Here is a 16,107-nt window from a genome sequence, read left to right as displayed (position 1 = left end):
ACAGAACTGGTTATTACGAGAACATCTCGCCGCTTGGAGGTGCTGATTAAGTTGCAACGATATGATCCGGTAAATTGGTCACATGGGTATAATAGGAGAAATACATGCATGTCTTTACAAAACAAAAGCAAAAAAAGTTTACAAAAAATGTTTTTGCTGGCATGCTTAATCCATGGCAATTTCAGTGCCACTCTCACTGTCTCGCTGCCACTGGGCACCTCTCCCAAAACCCATACAATCCCGGGCACCCCTGCCCTTTCCTCGAGTTTTCTATGCGTGCCGTGTGCCTCCTCTCTCTCTCTCTCTCGGTCTCGGCCTAGTCTCGTTTGAATCATTCTCCCCTTCCTTCCCAGTCTCCTCTCATCTCTCCCCCATTCAGTTCTCCTTCTCCCCCTTCCAATTCTTAACTCCCCGAGCCCCCAAAATCACGCACCCAGAGAGCGCGCCCCAAACCCTAGCCACACGCTTCCATGGGCTGCGCGCAGGGCAAGTGCTGCCTGCCTCGGCCCCCGGGGAGGGGCTCCGGCGGCGGGCGGGGGCCCGGCGGCCACGGCGGCGCCACCCTCGGCCGCGCCGAGGTGCCCGGCGCCGGGCTGGTGGTGGAGTACGCCACGCTGGCCGTCGCGGGGCTCTACCCGGACTCGCCGGGCCGGGAGTCCCAGGACGCGCACCTCGTCGCCACGCGCTTCGCGGGGGACCCGGACCTCCACCTCTTCGCCGTCTTCGACGGGCACGGCGCCGCGGGCGCCGCCTGCGCCGGGTTCGCGCGGGAAGCGCTCCCGCGCCTCCTCGCCGCCGCGGCGGGGGCCGGCTCGCTCGCCGCGGACCCCGCCGCGGCGTTCCGGGAGGCGATGCTGGGCGCCAACGCGGAGATGCACGCGGCGCCCGGGGTCGACGACTCCATGAGCGGGACCACCGCCGTCGCGGCGCTCGTGGCCGGCGGCGCGCTCCACGTGGCCAACGTCGGGGACTCGCGCGCCGTCGCCGGGGTGTGGCGGGCCGGGCGGGTCGTCGCCGAGGACCTCTCGTGGGACCAGACCCCGTTCCGCGCCGACGAGCGCGCGCGCGTCAAGGCCTGCGGCGCGCGGGTCATGTCCGTCGAGCAGGTGGAGGGCATGCGCGACCCGGAGTCCGAGGGGTGGGTGCCCGACGAAGGGGACCCGCCGCGCGTCTGGGCGCGCGACGGCCTCTACCCTGGCACGGCCTTCACGCGCAGCCTCGGCGATCTCGCGGCCGAGGCGGTTGGCGTCATCGCCGAGCCTGAGGTGAAGAGCGTGGAGATCACTCCAGCCCACCTGTTCTTCGTTGTTGCGAGCGATGGCGTGTTCGAGTTCCTCTCCAGCCAGGAAGTGGTTGACATGGTACTGGTTTCATTCTCTGCTCTATTCCTTTTCCTGCTCCTTCCTGTCTGTTTATCGATCCATTAAATTAGTTCTAGTATTTAAGCCACTGCATATCGTGGTCCACAAAATAGACAGGTAATCACACGTCTTTGTTCATTTTATCCAGCCAACTACAGTCTTGATGTAGGCTCCTGATGTGAAAGGAACTGATTATGGATAATCATAATGCATATTGCGATAGGTAGAACCTCTATTTATGGATAATCATAAGTTGACTTTCTGCATAGTGCGAAATGATTTCAGATGAGAGCTGTTAGGAATAGTATAAAGATGGTGTTAGTAGTTGCTGATGAGTAGGGGTTTACCTACAGTATAATGTCCAGTTTTTACGTGCTGCAAACAGTACAAATGGACTCTACTTTTTGATCCCATACTAAAAAGCATTCCATCAGCCCAGTTGCTTTTCTCGAAAAGTTGGAACTGCAGGATGGTGTAATGATTGTGGAACGGTGAGGGTTTTAACTTTTAAGGTGGATTGATGTGGTCATTATGAAAGCCCTCCCTGTCTCTGAATAAAGTTCTGCATAAGTGGAGGTAACTTTATTGAGTAGTAGAAGAATAGACTAGCATTTGAGCTGTGATGGAAAATTGACTAATCAGAAGTGTGAGCAGAAAAGTGGAAGGGCAAGCTAGGTAAATGGCTGCAAGGACTATGTAGGCATGTCTAGCAAAACTTTCCTAAAGTATTGCTGATAAAAATGTATATTGACCATCTTATTGGTCCTAAAACGGGCAGGCCACTTCAAAAAGAACTGCTGATTGCTGAGTCACCAGGGATGTACGTGCATTTTGTCAATTTTATTCTGATTAGGCCAGACATGATCTGCAGTTAACAATGGGCTGGTCCCCTCAACCTCCTCCTTTCTGTGCCAACATTTTCCTCGAGTTTTGAAAGCACTAAATCCATAACAAAACCAGGCTGCTAACAGCTGTTTTGCATTCTCATGCCTTTTGATGTATATACTCATTCTGTCTTTGCCAATGGCGCATGTGGTTCTAATCTGTTACATATGCCATTCTTGGAGCTATCAAAATTTCTTTGGTTTGCCATGTGCCAACAGTAATGATCTAATGTTAAATATGTGATTTTTCTTTCTTGACTTTGCCTGTGATATCCTCTATGGCCCTGTCTGTGCCACTAATTCTGAAATCTTTCTGGTTCACTACAGGTTGCTATGTATCAAGATCCTCGAGATGCCTGCTCAGCTATTGCTGCAGAGTCATACAAACTATGGCTGGAGCATGAAAACAGGACAGATGATATAACAATAATCATTGTGCATATCCGAGACTCTGAAAATGTAGGTGCACACAATTTTAAAATCTGCAAGCATAAAAAGAAATTATTCAGCGACATGAAAATTTATCGTTCTTTCCAAAATTTACTCAGTCAGGTCCTGCAGGGAGCGACAAAGTGGACTATGGCAGCATCGGCACATCAATAACTGTGCACACAATACAGTCAGAGATGCCTGTATTTGTACCATCAGAAGCTAGTCAATTGAACAGATGTGTTGCTACTGAAATGCAGTCATCGTCCTCGGGCTCTCCAACAGAACGAAGCCTCTCCTGTGTTGCTCCTTCTCCTACGCACCCTTTATTAATACACCGTAGAATATCAGATGCTTCCAAGCCTGTGCAAAGTGAGCAAGCTGCATCAGAACCAGTACAATCTTGGCATCAAGTGGACAGTGGTACTGAGCTGGAACGGACTATGCAACGAAGTGTCCCTCCAGCCTCCTGCTAAAAGTCGAAGAGGTAACCCCACCGATCTTCTAAATCCTTACCGGCGTATGGAGAAAATGCAAACAAACTGACATAATTTGCACGCTCAAATGCAGTATCTGAGTTAAATGGCAAAAGGAGGCCTTGTCATACCCCATTGCCATCCTCCGTAAGATCTTGCCCACAGACCCTACTCTTTCCTGTCAGATTTTTTGGGAGAAACTATTATTCATAGGCTGTTGTCTTCTGCAGGGAGCTACTAACCGTGCCATGGATGTGATGTTGGTCAGCAGCAAATCTCGGTGTTGCTCGTGTTTTCTTAGAGCACCTGCCGCAAACTGACGATGTGAAGGTTCTGATCCGAAGTTGGGTCATCTAACCAGAGGGATTGATTGGTGGCAATGGGCGCCACCAGAAGTGCTGTCTGTGATGGAGTTATTCTCCGCTTAATTTGTATTTATTAACTTTACCAGTAAATTTAATTTAAGTTGATGCTTGGCGTGGTTTGGAATGAGATGCAAACCTTGCGGTGTCATTCTGCCATAGAACTAGGATCTGGAATTGAAATGCGGGTGCCGTGCAGAGCAAACCAAGCTGATGCTTTCACAAGAAAAAGCGCATTTCAATCGCTTCTTTTAGCTGCTTTAGAGCCTCTTCGAGTTTAATATGGTGAAGAAACGTTGCTTATACTGGTGCAAAGATGTTATTAGCTTTATTCCGTTCTTATGCTTTTCCGGTTGCCGCTGCTGTACCACGAGTTAGGGGTACTTGGTTCCCAGCCACAGTTTGCCACACTTAATCTTAGGCAAGTTTGACTAAGTTGGCAAGTGTTTGATTGCACAACTAAACTTTGGTAAGATTCTTTGAGCTTCATATATCATAGAGACAAAAAATGTGGCAAGATTACTTTTGCCATGGAAAAGTGTGGCAAGATTACTTTTGCTATGGAAAAATGTGGCTTCAAATTTTTTTGCCACATTTTTTATGGCTTGCCACACTTGCCGAAGGTTAGGTGTGGCACATGATGTCCGGCAACCAAACATCCTGTGGTCGGCGAGCATACATGATTTGATTTTGAAGACTCGTGATTTACCTGTACTGTACGGCCGGAAAAGGATCACTAAGACAGACCCAGTGGCCTGTCAACTCTAAGAGCTAGGATGTTTCGCCCAAGAAACAATAACTATGCAGATCTAAACTCCATCCCGATTTGTTACGTAGCCATGCATACAAGCTACAACAGAAGTTACGGTCGTGCAAACAGGTTACTAGTGCGCTTGATTGATGTGATTCGAGAAAGAAACTTCTACATAGCTACACTAGAAACATCTCATTCACGCCAACAGTAAATTGCCATGACTTGGTAAGATGATTTCTTTCTTCTTTTTGCAAAATCTAATGTTACAAGTGTGGAAGGATGGTGTAATGTAACCCTTCCAGCGTTCCACGGGCTCAAAAGTAAATGGAAAGCGTATCATCGATCCTGTCCTGTAGCTTGGTACACTGCTCGAGTAGCCGAGCAAGCTTGTCGTCCCCCCCGAGTGGCACCAGCTCCCCCAAACCTACCCTTCTTGGTATGTACAATTCACCGCTAACACCATGCACCGTGTTCATCTCGACGTCCGTGTCTGCTGGTGCATGGGGTTCTTCATGAATCTGGGTGGGTGGTCGTGGCTGTTGACTTACAGGTTGCACATCGACAGCATCGAGATCGCAACTGATCTCGATGATTTCATCTAGTGAAAGCCCAGTTGACACAGCAGGCATCGTGCTGTGATCCTCCAAAATGGACGCCTCATTGCAGGTGTTGCTTCTAGCAGTGCGCCCTTGTGTGGCAGTGGCACCATTAGAGTTAGCTGCTGCAGGAGTCTGATAGAGGTGCTGGCTCAGGACATAAGCTTCTGAGAACTCTCCGGTAGAAAGCTTTGCTAGCCTCCAGTTGTAAATACGACGGAAGATAGTCACCCATCTTGGAACAAGGTAGTAGTATGAGTCTCGGAGCTCAAGGCCAACATATTTCTGCACCATAATATTTACTTCGGTGGCCACCTGAGTTTCATCTAACAACCGAGTTGATTCAGTCAGATATCTCGCCAAGCACTCCTGAAGGAACTTCTTCTGATCTTGGGTTTGCTTGCCCATGTGAGAACCTTGGTTTAGCCAAGATAAATCATAACTGAACTCTGGAATCTTGCAAGCGTTAATGGCCGCAACCAGTGGCTGGATCCTTAACGGCGATGACCATCCAATGCTAGGCAAGAACACTTCTGCATATATCCTCTCATTACTTGTTCTCTCCAGAAGATCAATCTCAAGAGCTGGCCATCGGTTAGTGTTTGTGTGTGCTGCAGCCATAACCTCTTCTACAACTTGATCGACAGCATTGTTGAATGCTGAAATACAATCCCCAGGTCCAGCTCCAGGTGCAACACGGGTATTAAACAGCTCAAGTTGTGCGCTCAAGTAGTTCAGAAGCAACTCATGGGTCTTCACAAGAGTGACATCAGGCTGCCTTGGCAAACTTCTAATCAGCCACTTCAGACCCTCACGCAACTTGTCATCATCAAAGAAACCATTGGCATAATCTTCCATGTGTTCAACAAGAAAAATAACCAATGATGAAGCAATCTGTCCTCCATGAAGACCACTGAGGCCAAGCCTGTCAGTGATATATTGTGAAGCATAGTCATAACCTTCATGATATTTATCGCCGCTCAATATCAGGAGAGGAAGATTGGATTGAGCTGGTATGGAGGCTAACAGACTGTTAAGTCGTGCCTTCTGCGTTTCCCATGAAATGCCTTCAGACACTACAAATGCTATACAGCTTGTACTATTGGCAATATCATTACCAATAACTTGCTGATCACTGGCCCTAACAACAGACAGACAGCATGTGTTCGGAAAGCTCATCCACTCTGTCCAAATTGATAGGCCTGCTGATGAAACAACCAATCCACTATCTCCATTTCCAGAACCCATGAGCTTCCTAAGTAGCCATTTTGAGGCAAAATTGTTGGTCTGGGATTCCATGGCACCTGGTGGGACAAGTACAAGCAACTTCCAGCAGAGGCATCTTGCATCAGGGTTAGTTTCAAGTAAAATAGGACCAGACAACTCCGAAACATTGAGACGCGACCAAGATCTTTGCTGCCTTGCTTGTCTTTCTTTAAAGGCATGCCCAATGTCTAGCTCTTCGACAGCAAGCTTAGGAACCTTCATAATAGGCAAGTCTGTATCATTATCGATTTTAAATAATACATAGAAAACTTATAGAAAAATCATTGCATATAAAAATAGGACAAAATCAAACTTAACATGTTTTTCTTCTTGTAACCAATGTTAAAATTATTTTATCTATCAACAGAGGTTGCAGTTTCATTCATTTGAATCTTCATCTTGCAAAAAGTGATGTTTAGAACACTTGGGATGAGAGTTAAAAAGCAACATCTCAATTAAGTGGTTCTGGAAAACAAATATAGCATGTCTTAAGATGACTTACCATTGTAGTATTATGAACTGGCGGGCCAAGTGATAGAGAACACAATGCTTCAACAGCAAGAGCATTTTTCTGCTCCCTAAGAAATCGTTTGTCCGCAGCACGTTGACTCCATTTCCTGAAATACCACAATACGGATCAAAGTTTAATTAGGCACCACCAAAACCCTATCAATGGGAACATAAATAGGTATAGGATAGAAAACAACCTCAGTATTGCCTTCAGCTTTTCACCGGAAATTTGTTTCTTGGGAGACGTAACAATTGGTAACCAATCATCAACTGTGCTGCTACTAATATTATGATCCTCATATTCATTGCGATCAGACGAAGGGGAGCCAATAGGTGATCCAGGTTCGATAACCAGAACTTCATGGTCTGGAGTTCCCTCATCCATGTCTACCCTGACCTCGTCTTCATCTCCAAGCATATTGGAGTAATCTAAAGAAACGCTATCTGCAAGAGAATGCGAAACAATTGGTTCTGCCAAAGCATTGTTGTTTTCTGTATTAGCTTGTGACCACAGTATCTCTGTTTGCATCTCCACTTTCTTAGGGGACCCTGCAAGCCCACTATCTTGATCTTCAGCTGTAAGATCATCAGTCAACTTGGGCTTGCCTTCAGGTTTTGGCGATGCTACTTTTGGTGTTTTTGAGAATATCTCCCTCTGGCTACTTTGTGGAGAAGCAGCAGTAGGGAAAGATGAAACACTGTCTTCTCTACCAGCATTTGGGATAAGAGGACTTGGACGTGTTGGACTGAATAATTTATTGGCAGCTTTCGGAGAAAATGGATTAGGAAACATCGAGCTAATCTGTCTGCCAGGAGTGGTTGAAACAGACCCAGAAAACAGTGAAGAGGGATCCCTTCTGCCATCATGAGGAACCACAGGAGCATGCAGTGATGGAAATAGATCTCTTTTGCCAGTAGCGAGTCGACTAGAATATGAAACAGAAGTATTTTTTTTGCTCATAGGAGCACAAACTGGCCCAGAAGAAACATCAACAATGACTCTCTGCGATTTCTTTGAATGCACAAGCTGAGAACAGCCAGATGGGAAATCACTTTCACTGTTAAGAAAGGGTCCTTCTTTTACTAGGTACAGTTCTTCATACTGCCTCAATCCAAAACCATGGTACTCTAAGAGACTTTCGATGTCCTCATCCTTGAAAAAAAATGAAGGGATAAGGATTGCAATTTTCCAGTGCTGAACTAGTTACTGTGCAAGCAAGAACACACTTACCTCCATAGCAAGCCACTCCACAACTTGTGAAATAGGGATTCCTTGTCCACTCTGGAGACCACTGTGCAATGAAGCGAGTGCTTGCCTCCTTAACTGGGAAGAGATTTCATTTGTTAAGATTTTACAGAAGTGCACTTGAAATTGAAGAACAGATAGCCTACTACATGAAAGTAGTGAATACTGAGTAAAAGTGAAAGATGACACTACAATAAAATCATCCGATGCCCACAACCTAATAATGTGTAACAATGTGCACCCATTAAGTCACAATATATTACTTTTAGGCGATTTGAAAGTTAGAATTTCCAGTGTGATGGTTAAAACTTTAGGTTTTGGATGGGTTAAGGCTTTGTACCAATTAGGGTGGTTTTGTGTCCACCTTTTTTTTCGCATGGAGGGCTTTCTCACCCCTTCCATATATTTGTACATGTGCATAAATTCATTTCATTAATATCAAAAGGGCGGAGACATACTAAGAAAGCAGTATGATGACAGGCATATGATATATAACCATGATGACCAAGTGAGCGCCATTTACAATCGTTCAACCAGTATTCCCTAAGTCCTTAGGAAACATATTCCTAATACCACATTGCCACTGATTGCCATGCAAGTCAGGGCATTTGATAATTTGCCACCCTCTTGCACGGTGATCACCCATTGTCACTGACATGTGGGGCCACTAAGTCCTTGCCAGTGGGCCAGGGCGACAAATTTTGCCACTCAATCAAGAGGGTGGCAAATTCTTAAATGACATACAATATAATGGCACCATACTACAACTATCATGAGTCAATTCCCCACATACCATTATAAAAGTTCTCAATTCCATATATACCACAAGAAAAGTTTGGGTATCTTCCATACCACTAGTTTAATTTTTACTGGACTTCCGTGCCACTTAAGAAGTTTATGCTACAGCAAAATTTTTGCCTTTGGAAAAGAATTCACAAAGTCATAATTACACAGTTAATTTGATTATATTATTTCCAGCACAATTGATAACTAAGAAACATAAGTACATCGAAAGAAGAATAATGTCCACTAAAGCGTACATTGATTAACAGCTTTTAAAGGCAATGATTCTACCTTTGCAAAGTGAGCATGCATCAAACAGGCCTGCAAATAAGTTGCTTTCCTTGAGAGACGAAAGAAGGCTATAAAGTTCCCAATTCTGCAAGCTCTGAATTGCATAGAAAATGTAGACATTGAGATAAACGCTAGTGCACATATGATAACAACAAATGACTTTTAATGTTATGACTACCTCGCAACTTCTCTTGCAAACAAGATCTCTGGACTGCCTCTGATTTCACGAGACATCTTAGCAAGATCCAGAGATAACTCAGCAGGTTCAACCTAATTCAGATGTATGTACAAGTCAGCAAATATCTGAACGCAACCGACTAGATCCACCAATTTACCTCACCTTGTAACCAGGATGCTTGTCTAACTTGAGGAGTGCATAATAACCCCGAAATTCCTTTTCTGTTGAGAAGAAAACACCCTTTCTCCTATGGTCATCATACATTTGAAATAGCTCAACTGATGTTTTATTCATCTGCTCAATGTTGAGGTGTGCATCAAAACCCTCTGAAAAACCTTCTCCTTTGTTGTATTCACACAATTCGTGCATTGCAACAATGTGGAGCCTTATCTGCTCAGAAAGAAAAGACAGATTCCAAGATGAAATACTCCAGAAAACACAGGTGCCCACAGAAATAATACATACTGTTTGATGAAATAAGCACTGGCCAGTGTAGGGACACATATGAAAGTACCATTTGCTCAAGCATAGAAATAGCCTCTTGATTGAAGAAATGTTGCATTCTAAGATCCATTCTTATCGCTCGCATCCTGTCCCACAAGAAGTTGTATAAGCCCAAGAAACTGTCATCATACGTGTGATCCAGCAAACTAAGAAGGTAATCCATTGTCTTCTGTAGAACTGGCATAGGCCTTATCAAGTCTGCATCTCTCTCAGCAGTCCTATTATACTGTATCAATCAGATAAGAACTTCCATCATGCTTCCTGTTATATGTAATCAGAAATAATTTCAGATAAAATACTGCCATACTGCCAGGTTAAAAGGAAACAGTATGGACCTTTTTAACAGCGAGAAGCTCAGTAGTTAGGTTTCTATCTCCATCCAATCTTTCATACCTATCGAGATCTCCCTTTCTCTCACGCTCTGCCCTTTCAGGTTCTAACAAAAACAAGGATACTCTGTCAGTAACCTGCTACTGTTTAGAGAAAGGTATATTGAAGAGACAATGTGAAGGGCTAAAATAGTATCACGTGAAAAAATAAGTCGATCTAGAGCAGTAAGCACCTGGGCACATATCTGGACAAAGCCCAACAATCGCGGCTAACACTGGCGAATCCATGTCAGCCGAAGTACTTTCATCAGTATTATCATTTTTTTTCATTGGAAAGTTTCCCACTGATGTGGCTTGTTTGGGCCTGTCTGCAGAGCCTTTGAGTGTTTTTACAAAGTCATTAGTATTTTCTACTGGCCTGCTTAATTCAACATGGAAACGAGCCAGACGCTTGGCTTTTGCTTGTTGCTCCCTGCAGGAAAAGTTTCATGAGTTACACCAACAGGCAGCATGTATAATGGAAACGTTGTTGCAAGGAGAGAAGTGAAAAGTCATGTGCAGGACAAGAATTACCTCTCAAGTTCAGTTGAAGGGGTAGAGTGATCATCATCACTGGCATCCAAAGGAGAGGTCCCCATTCTTCTGGTAGCACTACGGATAGAAGACTTTGGTGGAGAAACAGCAGATGTGTTAGGTTCGTTGGAGTCATCTGAAAGACTAGACATCTGATGTGGTGGTGAACGTGCGCCACCAATGCGCGATTGTATTTGATTTCCGAACTTGGGAAGGGATGCAGTAGACCTGTAATGATGGCAAAAAAGCAACTATTAAATGATGTGTTAATGATCAGCAGGCACAGTAAGAAGTAAGTTTATTTGCTAACAACTACTTCACAGGGAACCAAAACACTGACCAAAATTGACATCAAACAAAACAAATTCAAAGCAAAAGGCTTTACTTCTGGACATCGGCATGTGCATGAAGATTCTGGGCTGAGTTGGGTGATGACCTAATATTGTCTCTGATGTCTGATGGCGGTGATTTGATCGCGCGTGTGAACTCTGATGCAGGCGATCTCATCCTTTTTGAGGTTTCAATATTTTCATCACCGATGAGGGTATCTGTATAGTCAACCAGTCTGCAAACAAAGCATATTGTCCTCATTAGCTGCAAGCCCATAGTAAATCTGTCATGTAATTAAGTGAAAGTGTGGAACATTGTTACATTCATGCCAGCTTTCGAAATACCAGAATACTTATCCTACTTTAACATTTCCAGAAAACCATGCGACAGAAATTAAGACAGTAAAAAAAATATTGGTAGGCAATGGAAAAAAATATTTCGATTTTGAACAGAATTGTATTAGAACCTAAATAGACCACCCTTCTGAAATTTCAAGAGAACTAACTTTCCAAAATGGAAAGAAACATATAGAAAAGTATTTTTGCTGTGTAATCATGCTCTTCCTGCTTCAGGTTCAAAACACATCCAATAAGGTGGCAGAAAAATTCCTAACGGAAGCTTTTCTTTAGATTGGTTTAGAAGTGTAGTATACTTCAGAGTTACTTTCCTACAAAATCAGGTGTTTATGCACTTTATAAAGAAAGTTATTACGCATTAAATGCATTAAATCTTCACCCCACACAGAAATAAGCATCTTTAGATACCTTCTCGCATTTCCACCAGTATCAATACGAGCCGCGCCATCAACATCCTGATAGGACAAAGTAGGTGACCTCGACCTTTTTGAAATGTTATGATCCAACGATCGATTTTGCAATGCATCAGTGAATCTATGAAGAAATGAGAACATATTAAAATAGTATAAACACACATGCATGAAAACAGGCAAAATAAGCACAAGGCATATATGCACATGCTGAATGAGATGGCTTTGGGCAATGAATCCACATTTATCTGTATAATTGAGGTGAAAGCAACAATTTGTAAATTTTGATTCAATGAATAGTGACAAAGTGAAAATTATAGGGAAATATCAACAGAATCCCTTCTAGCACAGCGAGTGTACCTACAGAAACACAACGTGGCAATGTTGTCCCTTGTGATATCAGCGAGCATATGTCCAGTACAACTCCAACTCACAACGAAATAAAGACACAGAAATAATATTCTATTGGAAAGAACAATGAGCAATGCAGTAATTTTTTTAAAAAAAAAAGATCCATAAGGACCATATTGTTGATTGGAAACAACACCCTCATTTTTTTAAAAAAAAATCCCGAATAAAGCAAGTTCAGATCAACAGTCTGGGAGTTTCTACAGATTAGCATGCGTGCACCCATCTCTTGGTAAGCCACAAGTCCATAAATGATAGCATTGAATTGCTAAAATGGTTAGCATCACTAACATGGACAAGATGCACTACTCCCCAAGGCAGAACAGTGCCAGTCATATCCAGGAACTGACCGTTTGCTGTTATAACGAGGAAAACAACCTGCTCATGCATCATAATACCATATCTTGGCTTTACACGAGCATCTTTGCATCATATGCATCTTTACATGAACCAGTCTGGAGAGTAGGTTGGTTCCTGATTCAAAATTGGATGGTACCTAAATACTATCTACAGAAAACAAGGAGATGGCAACCAAACATAGCAAACAGTACCGAAAATACCACTAATCAATAGCTAGGTAACTACAATTTCTGGATAGTTTGTACTGGCACCTTAATCGAAGCTAAAAGGTGACAGAGTAGATAATATGGAGAAAATTGTATCAAAGAACTCACACATTATTACGAGGATCAGCAATATGCACAGGATGATGATCTTGAAAGTCCGATGGAGGTCTAAACTTGCTGGTAATGTTTGATGGCGGTGATCTGGCTGAAGTGTGCAATCTCATTTGCTCTGAAGGTGGCATCCTCAATTGCTTTGAAGATTGCAAACCTCCGTTTTCAAACAATGGATCTGCATAGTTCACCAACCTGTTAATAGAAGAAACATTAGGTTTCAAATTTCTGATGGGAAGCGAGTTCCATGAAAAACTTGATGGGGCACATACGTAACAAAGAGATCTTTTTAACTATCAATTGCGTCCACTGATCGCATAGCGTACTCCAGGAAAAGAATACCATGTCAGGTGTGTCAAGGCTAACATCAACTATGCGCTATGTTCCATATTCCAACAGCAGAAATCATAATATTCACATAGTTCTCCATGCAAGAGGTACCAACAAAGAAAATACATTGTGCATCTAACCATGAGATTAAATGATTGCTAAAAGGTAGTATACGCATCAGAGTTCAGCAGTAAGTGAAGAATGTTTGGTACAACGCACACGCTTACTAATAGACTGAGGCTTACGTGATAGTACTAATGTTACAAAAGTTATCCTGCGGCATATGTTCTTAGAAGTTAGAACTAAAGCTTGGAAAATGGTATTTTGGCTGAAAATCAAATCATGTAAGCTCCAAAAGAGAAATGTAGTTGCCAAATTATAAACCTTCTCACAATCCCCCATGTACTATTAATTGCATCTGGGATAGAATACTAATGTTACTTAATTAGAACCAAAACAAAACATGATATCCTTTACAACTAAATCAGTAGCTTGAGACAGACGCATCAATAGTGAGTGTTTATACCTTCTTTGTCCCATACCATTATCGTAATCTGCAGGGGAATCCGCACGCAGATTTGATACAGCTGATGGGGCCCTGCTTCTTGAGGAAATAAAAGGATCCACCGGCCTGCTTACTGATGGTGTGGCTGGCCTAGAAAGAGTGCAAGGCATGAAAAATTCCATCAGCAAGGATACATGTTGTTTTCATCTTCAAATGTTCATCTAAGACTTATTATGTAAGAAGAAGAGTTCATAAGGCATGTAATCAGCTAGATGGTTGATACGTCCACTTTCAGCTTGCAACATTTCTCTATGATGAAACAGCAGATCATACAAATTTGCATTTCTCTAGAACAGGTCATAATGGAGAAACTAGCCACATTGCCCACACCAATGTGTGGCTAATAATATAGCACATAAGTTATATTTCGAAAATTTAGCTACAATCATTATTTATGACACATATAAATCAAATCTTAGTTGTACGTGTTATACAACCATACTAGCAATAATGCTCTATATCTATCTCTTTTTCCAATCAATGTGGGAATATGTAGCCCTAGAACAAAGGAGAACTTGACTCCTGCCAATTGTTTATACTTGTGCAGATTCAGATGGTACTGGTATGATCTGCCAATTGTCACGCGAGGCATGCATACATCCGACCAAACAAAACTTTGCATCTGCAAAAGTGTACAGTACAGAAATCATTGATATGTGTGGTCATGATCATCACATAAGAGAAATTCCTGCCGGTGGAATATAGCTCCACTGAAGGCAAACAGCGAGCTTAAGGTTTTCCATAACTGTGTCCCTAGTGCTAGGTTTCTAGTATCTACACTCCACCTACTTAGATGCAACAGCAAGTACTGAAAGCTGAATCACCAGTCAGTTAGCTTCCACAGCAAATTTTAAAAACACAAACACAGGCATAACTAGGGGTGGCCCTTGTACCTCCTTCACAATCCAACTCAGCCCTATCTATTTTTAGCTCAAAATCATATATTATTATGGCCCGGCCTTTATTGAGCCCGATCCTTAAATTTGCTAGGCTAAATTAGAGGGCCCTTTACCACCCCCAGGCATAACGCAGTCCATCACTGAGAACTAAAAAGGTTTAAAAACACAAAACATCACCTCAGTTGGGGCTGAAGATGCCGAGCGACGTGGCGACCAGTCGCAGCAACCGCGCCTGGATCGAGCGTGGAGCGAGGGATCGGGAAACGCGCGGAAGCGGCAGTGCCGGGAGCAGCTGCCGGGCGCGCTGAGGGCACGGGTATGGACATGGGCAGGGTGGTAGCAGGGCGAGAGGTTGTAGCCGCGGCGGCGAGCTGGGGCCGAGGGCTCGGGAAGCGCGGGGCGGCGGCGGCGAGAGGGGTGGTCGGGCGAGCGGACGGGAAGGAAGGGGTGGCCGGGCGAGGGGAGGGGAAGGACGGGTTGGCCGGGCGAACCGAGGGGAAGGGCGGGGTGGCGGGACGAGCGGAGGGGAAGGACGGGGTAGCGGGAGACGCGGTCGCGGTCGGGGTGGCGGCGCCGACGCCGAAGGCAGGGAAGGCGGAGCCCGGGCCGCGGGAGGAAGGCCCGGCTTCGCGGCCGAAGCCGGATGCGGCCATTGACTCCGCCGAGTCGCGGAACACGAAACCCTAGCCGGCGGCGCTCGTCGCCGGCGTGACGGAGAGGAGGGGTTTGAGTTCGCGTGGGGAGATCGAGGGTAGACGAGCGGCTCCGCGGGTAAGGGGTGACTGACCCGTGGGGCCTAGCTGCCAGTGGGCACCTTCGAGGTAGCGCGGGAATAATTAATTACACGCAGGTGCCTCACAAACCGTGTATTTTTTCCCTCATGCGAACTGAAGCCCAACTTCAGTAGATGCAGGGAACCTCAGGGTTTACCAATGTTTAGGTACTAATTAGGAGTATTAAATATAGATTAATTAGAAAACCAATTGCATAGATGGAGGCTAATTTGCGAGACGAATCTATTAAGTCTAATTACTCCATGATTTTGACAATGTGATGCTACGGTAAACATGTGCTAGTGATGGATTAATTAGGCTTAATAGATTCATCTCGTGAATTAGCCTCCATATGTGTAATTAGTTTTATAATTAGCTCATGTTTAATCCTCCTAATTAGCCTCCGAATATTCGATATGACATGAATTTTAGTCCGGACTAAAGATCCAAACACCCCCGTAGTATGATACGTCTACTAGGGGATGAACGGTGGTTGTATAGTTTTCACATTAATCTCGCAAATATTTTCTGCAACTTCGCTCATATATACAGGGAGGACGATTTTTGATATAGGAAGAATTTTTATCCTCTGGTGCAAATGTGCTTTAAATTTCTCCAATCGGATCGAATTTGAACAAGAGGTTTTAACTTTTTACCATTAAATGCATTTGGTAGTTTATAGTACTTTCAATCTGACCAAATGCTATGAACTTTAAATTTGACCGAATGCTATGAACTTTAAATCTCAGGAGCTGGCCATTGGTTAGGGGTTGCCTGTCCCGCAGCCGTCATTGGTTAGGGTTGCCTATCCCGCAGC

The 16,107-nt window shown here is 44.2% G+C and overlaps 2 protein-coding genes across 7 annotated transcripts; one reads left to right on the top strand and one right to left on the bottom strand.

Annotated features, from left to right (window-relative positions):
• The first annotated feature begins 217 nt into the window (after positions 1 to 217).
• On the top strand, positions 218 to 3,642 carry LOC117846470 (probable protein phosphatase 2C 65). Of its 3 annotated transcripts, XM_034727652.2 has the most exons (5): positions 246 to 1,361; positions 2,573 to 2,704; positions 2,794 to 3,161; positions 3,245 to 3,297; positions 3,381 to 3,642. In XM_034727652.2, the coding sequence occupies exons 1-3, from the start codon at positions 471 to 473 to the stop codon at positions 3,148 to 3,150; spliced, it is 1,380 nt and encodes a 459-aa protein (XP_034583543.1). In that variant the 5' UTR covers positions 246 to 470; the 3' UTR covers positions 3,151 to 3,161; positions 3,245 to 3,297; positions 3,381 to 3,642. The 3 variants fall into 3 exon arrangements, with proteins under 3 accessions (XP_034583545.1, XP_034583546.1, XP_034583543.1); XM_034727654.2 differs by lacking the exons at positions 3,245 to 3,297; positions 3,381 to 3,642 and having other exon boundaries at positions 218 to 1,361; positions 2,798 to 2,997; XM_034727655.2 differs by lacking the exons at positions 3,245 to 3,297; positions 3,381 to 3,642 and having other exon boundaries at positions 221 to 1,361; positions 2,807 to 2,997.
• An 836-nt stretch (positions 3,643 to 4,478) lies between these two features.
• Positions 4,479 to 15,262, bottom strand: LOC117846468 (SAC3 family protein B). Of its 4 annotated transcripts, none has more exons than XM_034727649.2 (16): positions 14,695 to 15,262; positions 13,580 to 13,708; positions 12,721 to 12,918; positions 11,637 to 11,762; positions 10,979 to 11,107; positions 10,543 to 10,770; positions 10,203 to 10,441; positions 9,976 to 10,076; positions 9,651 to 9,866; positions 9,299 to 9,526; positions 9,137 to 9,228; positions 8,959 to 9,052; positions 7,870 to 7,962; positions 6,836 to 7,791; positions 6,631 to 6,745; positions 4,479 to 6,344 (listed from the first exon to the last, which is right to left on the bottom strand). In XM_034727649.2, the coding sequence occupies exons 1-16, from the start codon at positions 15,168 to 15,170 to the stop codon at positions 4,581 to 4,583; spliced, it is 5,184 nt and encodes a 1,727-aa protein (XP_034583540.1). In that variant the 5' UTR covers positions 15,171 to 15,262; the 3' UTR covers positions 4,479 to 4,580. The 4 variants fall into 4 exon arrangements, with proteins under 4 accessions (XP_034583540.1, XP_034583538.1, XP_034583542.1 ...); XM_034727647.2 differs by having other exon boundaries at positions 10,928 to 11,107; positions 14,695 to 15,261; XM_034727651.2 differs by having other exon boundaries at positions 10,928 to 11,107; positions 12,721 to 12,901; positions 14,695 to 14,834.
• Between the last annotated feature and the right edge of the window lie 845 nt (positions 15,263 to 16,107).

The sequence above is a fragment of the Setaria viridis genome, chromosome 2 (assembly GCF_005286985.2).
Source record: "Setaria viridis chromosome 2, Setaria_viridis_v4.0, whole genome shotgun sequence".
Taxonomy (NCBI): Eukaryota; Viridiplantae; Streptophyta; class Magnoliopsida; order Poales; family Poaceae; genus Setaria; species Setaria viridis.
This window is presented reverse-complemented; position numbering and strand designations above follow the sequence as displayed.